Consider the following 6,075-nt stretch of genomic DNA (forward strand, 5'->3'; position numbering starts at 1 on the left):
AGAAACAAATAGAAAGCAATGGTAGAAACATTAGGAATTACATAACCTTTGGTAGAGGCGAGGGGTTCCCACTGTATTTTGGAATCTACACCACCTTTGTCATATGATGGAGGAGTAAAAGGGCGAAGAAACAACTATGAATGGTAGAAATGATCAATTTAGGTAAAATGGAAGCACTTTGACTATCAAGAAAACAAAAATGCAGACAGAAAGCACAAACTTACTGATCAACAAGCAGAACCTCAACGAAGATGGTAGAGAAGACCATAATTCGTGGACTGTAATAACAACTTCAATTCGGGAGGTGAGTAACACTTTCAATTTAGGAAAGACGGGAAATGGTACGTCGGATTTAAGGGTATGAAGTTGAGGTTATGGGAACTGAATCTGGAACCATTTATTATAAACACAAACTCTCTCAAATCTAGACATCTCCTTCTTCCCAAAGTTCACAAGAATTTGCAAACATAGTAAAATATTAAATGAAATTGTCCTCTCAAGGGTCAAAATGAAATAAAGGCATTAAGAGGGGAAACATGTGGTGATTGAATAAGGAATCACTGATCGTAGGATGACGGGGTGATGTCATGCAAACTCAGCTTAAATAGGGTGATACTGGAGTCGGCTCCAAACTACCTACTGTTCATGTCACGACCTTATTTAATATGTTATATAATGCAAATTTAAAACTTATATATATATATATATATATATATATATATATATATATATATTAAGTTCGATAGAGAAATGAATAGTATAGTTTTATGGTTTCATATTTTGACCACAAATGTTTCTTATTTCATATTTTGGCCACCAAACTTTCTTATATTGGTAGGTTTGATCCCTAATAGTACAGTTTTGTAGTTTCATATTTTGGTTATAAAAGTTTCTTATTTCATACTTTGGCCGCATAACTTCATTATGTTGGTAGATTTGATCCTTAAATCTCGTATGTTGGCACTTTCTACCCTCTACTTTGTAGAATGACACTTTCCACCCTAAATTTTTGGATTTCAGACTTTGGCCAAAAGTTTTTCGTGTATTGTCAGGTTCGGTAAGTACACTTTTGTATATTGTCAAGGTTTGGTCCTTAAACTTTTTGAGTTTCAGACTTTGCCCACAACAGTATTATATATTGATATCTTCGTCCCTAAACTATTATATTTGGCAGATTTGGTGTCCCAAAAAACGATAGTATCAGACCAAAACAAAACTTAACTATTGTCTATTGTATTTCATGCGGAATATATAAATTCGTTTAAGAGAAATTCCAACTCAACTAATTGGGCCTGTGTCTGGGCTTGGTCAGTGGTTTGGATTCTGAAATCTGAATTCGGACAAAACAAATTACGGAAAAAGTAAAAAATTGTGGTTCCTGGTTCGGTTTAAGACAGAGGAGAGAGAAGAGAGAAGAGAGAGAAAAGGAAGAGAAAGAGAGAACAAGGCAGAGACGGAAAACTACGTTCGACAATTCAAAGTTGCAAAACCTAATCGATCCAAAAAGGATACCAAAAGATCGAATCACAAAACCCTAACAAATCATCAATCCTGTTTTCGCCCCTCACTTCCCCCATTTCGATTGAACCCTAACGGTGGTAAGTCAATTGATTCATTTCATCAATTTTTTTGTCTTTCAATGGTGCTTTAACGTGTTCCAATATGAAATTGTCAACAATTCGAAGATATATATGTGTTTTATCGGTTAATTGTGCAATTTTGTATTGAAATGTTGTAAAGTATCGAAATTTGAATTCATCTTAGATGCGGGTATAATAAACTGGTTTGAGGAATCCGGAAGCGAGGATTGTTAAATGAATTATGAATTTTGTGGTGTTTTCAACGCTAGTGGATTGAAATTTATATCTAACCTATGTCTTTGTAAAACGTTGAAAAATTAGAGGACAAAGATACATCTTTTAACAGCTACAATGTTAAATTAGTTTTGCCTTTAGGTTAATTCTTTCTTCTGAGAAGCTTAAGCAGTTGCAAATCTCACAATAACATATCATTTCCCCCTTTGACATGTTTAAGTCTTGTTGCTAGCTTTCAATAATGTTTTTGTTGCTCTTGTAATTGAGAAAGCAATAGATTGTGGTTCTTCCATTGCATTGGACTGGGTTTATGAAATCAGGGTAGTTGCTAATGGGATCTTTTTGAGTAATGACTTCTAGTTCTTCAACTGCTCATTGGTTACCTCCATTTTGAGTAAGTGGTGGTAACATTATAATTGTCTCTGTATGATGATAATTATTGTTGTTGGCTTGTTTCTTTTATGTGACCGTTATGCCTATCATTTGTTGAGAAAAATTCTGTCACTTACGACTTTTAATATTGTTAATTTATGTGGAATCAATAGATTTTCTTTCTGAAAGAGCCCTTAAGGAGAGATGCGAGATTCCAACTTATATAGAGGTAGATAAGACTGTGTTTAACCGATGTGGGACTTTAATAAGGCTTGATGAATGATAAGATTAGACTAGAAGTGTGTTGAGTTTTTGGGTTGTGATACCATGTGAGATATTGGAGTCTCACCTCTCTTCCTAAGAAATCTTTCATATAGAAATTCAAGAACTCCACAATCCACATATATCACAATATGATTACATGTGTTTTTGTTCGTTTTGTTTTAGCTGCAATAACATTGTAACAAGGGTTTAGGGGCATCATATCTGGGTTAAAATATTTGATGTTTGAAAAGCATTTTTCTTGTTGTTTTAACAACCTTGTCATAGCTAATTTAACATCTCTTGCACTATTTAACACGATTTTAAATGTTAACATAACATTTGTTTCTGTTCTTGAAATCAAAATCTTCAAGATCAGGTGTTTTGTTAATTTCAACTTTAAATAGAACCTCAATTATGTATATTGAAATAAACCATGTCTCTTTTGGAAATTGTTAACTGTTTTCCATAACTCATACTTATATGATGTTTTGCATATTATGTCTTCTCTTATCAAATCTGGTTGGTTTATGTCTTTCCATATACTAATTTAAGCAAGTTAATCATTTAATACTTTGTAGTTTCGTTAAATTTTTTTTCCCTTTTTGAATGAGTCTTATTGGTTTATAATATCTTTTTGATCTTCTTAAATGTTTTTAAGTTTTTTTGACCTTGTAAATTCATTGATTATGTAGGAATCCAAAACACACAATGTCTCCAGCATCAAAGTCAAAGTCAAAGGACAAAAGGGCAGCCGCCAAGGACCCACCAAAATCATCCAATAAAACCACCTCAACTCCAACTTCCGGCGGCGGCACCGCCACCAACGGCTACAACCCCCTTCTCGGAACCTTCCATGCACTCGATATAAACAACACAGACGATCATACCCAAAACGCCCTTGGGGTCGAATACGACTCCTTATCCAACAACGGAAGCTGGTCCGGCGAATCCGAAGACCACAAAGACAAAACCTCCGGCACCCCCTCCCGTCACGAACCACCACCACCGCCAGGTGTCGACAACGATAAACGCGAAAAAATCCGCCAAAAGAACGAAAAAAAACATCAACGACAAAAAGAAAGACGCGCTCAAGAACTCCATGAAAGATGCAGCGGTTATCTAATGTCAAGAAAGCTCGAAGCATTAGCTCAACAGTTAGTTTCAATGGGGTTTTCTTCAGAACGTGCAACCATGGCTCTTATTTTAAACGAAGGCCGAGTCGAACAATCTGTCGCGTGGCTGTTCGACGGTGGTGAAGACTCCGACCACCGCGCCGCCGCCTCCGGCGGCGGCGGCCACCTCAAAATCGACATCTCCGAGGAGCTCGCGAGGATCACCGAAATGGAAACAAAATTTAAATGCTCAAAACAGGAAGTCGAACGGGCGGTTGTCGCCTGTGAAGGCGACCTTGACCAGGTGGCAGAAACCTTAAAATCTCAAAAACACGAACCGCCTGCCGCCCCGAAAGTTGAAGAATCCGGCGAACCACCTGCCGGGCCGCCGAAGGCCGCCCCAACAACTTCAAGAACGTTATTAAAACCGCAGAAAAGTGAAGATAAAGATTTTAATTATACTAAAACGGTGAATATCGGGCCGCCAGCTGGCGACCCCGGAGTCAAAAGCTTGCAGTTGTTGAAAAAAATTCCGGCGAGCTCCGAGAAGCGGTGGCCGGTGGCGGTTTCCGGAGCAAACCCTCCGCCGCCACCGAAACCCGAACTGAAAAGCCTCCAGCTTGGGTCAGTAAGGGAGCCGGTTATTGTAATGCAGAGGCCTAAATCAAAGCCTATACCTACAGTAAGCTCGTCATCCTCCGAGTGGCACCCTACAGTAACTAACATGAACCCTAACGGATTCTCACATAGCATGCCAAGCTACGGGACAAGTGTCAACACACAATTGTACGACCAGTTTCACTACCCGCACCAGCACGCGGTGGATAATCATCATTTTAGTCAACAAAACGGGATTAGCCATAGCCATAGCCATAACCATTTCAACAATGGTGGTATCTGGAACAGAATGGGCGGTGTAAGTGGCGGCACGACCACTCCACCGCTAGCTGCCGCCTCGTCTCTCGGGCTTTTCACCGGGTCAAACGGATCTTCCGGGCCGTCGTCTCCGGTGGATTGGAACGCCGGCGACTCGGTGCAATTTGATTATACAAACATCGACTGGAGTTTGGATCGGATTCCGGCGAGGCCGAACGGGATGTGGATGAATTTGGGGACGGCGGGGAACGGTGGTGAGTTTTATTCGTCCGGGAAGGCCGCCACGAGACCGCCGGGGTTGCATCCGGAGGTGGCGGTGGCGGTGGGTTCTGAAGCGGCGGCTGGTGGCGGTGGTGGTGGTCGTGAATGGAGCTCTCCGTTTGAAGAGAAAGAGTTGTTCAGTTTCCCGAGACAGTTTGTGTCTTCACCCTCGCTGTAATGAGAGTGGGAAAAAAAAGGGTAAACAAATAATAAGATGTGATAGGAGGAATGGGATGATGAAAAAACAATAAGAAAACAGAAACTTGAAAAACATGTGTTGGGATTTAAATGTTTCTATTGGTTTTTTCATTAACTGCTTCTTGTTTGTGTGTGTGTTTTGGGGTGTACTTGAAGTTGAAATTAACAAATCGAGAGCAATTGATGCTATAATGACTTGTACATTGTGCATTATGAGCTGTACATTGCTCGTGATTTGCAAATTTTGGCAAAGCTTATTGGTTGTTTTTGTTTATAAGTCTCATGAAAGTGAAACTGTTAATAGCGAAAAAGGTGATTGCTACAAAGAGATGCAATTGGGCTCTTGTAGTTGCTTTTTCCAAAGTGTTTCGTCAAATATTATTAGGGATAATGATTTGAAAGAGTACCGAATTTTCGATTTTGTTCACATTTAATCACTAAACTTTTTTTCGTTATCTATGTACCATTGAACTATTAAAATTGTTCATATTTTACTCTTATGACCGGCTGTTACCGGTCATAAGGGTAAAATGTAAATAGTTTCAATAGTTTAATGACAAATAGATAACGAAAAAAAGTTTAGTGACTAAATGTGAACAAAATCGAAAGTTCGTTTCCCTCTAAAAAGTTCAATGACTAAATGTGAACAAATTTCCTATTGTATTATGTTTTAACAAATTATTTATTTTTGTTTAATTGTAGCAACATTTGTTGATGAAGAAATCTATGAAATAAAAAAACAAAATGTAACATCCGGATTTCCAGGTATCATAATTTAAGTATTTTTCTTTTGAGGTAAGAAGAGAGACTCGACGAGTTAATGCCTCAACTCGTCGAATAAGGTCGCGACTGATGACTCGAGTTAATGAGGCGACTCGACGAGTCCGCGCTGTTGGCAGAAACCCTAAATCTTTGGGCCCGAGCCATATTTAAAGGCACTTATGGCCTTCAATTGCGACTACCTTTCCCATAAGTGACAACCCTAGCGAGCTTGAGTGTGTAGAGTGAAAGGAAGAGCTATCTTGAGCTTTTTGGTGTGATTTTGCAAGAAAGGAAAAGAGTTCCAGCAAGAGGAACCAAGGAAGGTTATTGTTTTGAGTTATTTAAGCAAGGAGCTTCATTCTGAGGTACAAAAATGATCCCCTTTCCTTCCCTATTGTGTAGATTCCATTTTGGGG

The 6,075-nt window shown here is 39.0% G+C and overlaps 1 protein-coding gene across 2 annotated transcripts; it reads left to right on the plus strand.

Moving 5' to 3' along the window:
• Positions 1-1,361: 1,361 nt before the first annotated feature.
• LOC145037573 (uncharacterized) lies at positions 1,362-5,012 on the plus strand. 2 transcript variants are annotated; one of them, XM_078986263.1, is made up of 2 exons: positions 1,362-1,598; positions 3,143-5,012. In XM_078986263.1, exon 2 carries the CDS (start codon positions 3,159-3,161, stop codon positions 4,875-4,877), a length of 1,719 nt encoding a protein of 572 aa, XP_078842389.1. In that variant the 5' UTR covers positions 1,362-1,598; positions 3,143-3,158; the 3' UTR covers positions 4,878-5,012. The 2 variants fall into 2 exon arrangements, with proteins under 2 accessions (XP_078842389.1, XP_078842390.1); XM_078986264.1 differs by lacking the exon at positions 1,362-1,598 and adding an exon at positions 1,697-2,208.
• Positions 5,013-6,075: the final 1,063 nt, after the last annotated feature.

This window comes from Lactuca saligna, chromosome 3 (genome assembly GCF_052625555.1).
Source record: "Lactuca saligna cultivar CGN05327 chromosome 3, ASM5262555v1, whole genome shotgun sequence".
Taxonomy (NCBI): Eukaryota; Viridiplantae; Streptophyta; class Magnoliopsida; order Asterales; family Asteraceae; genus Lactuca; species Lactuca saligna.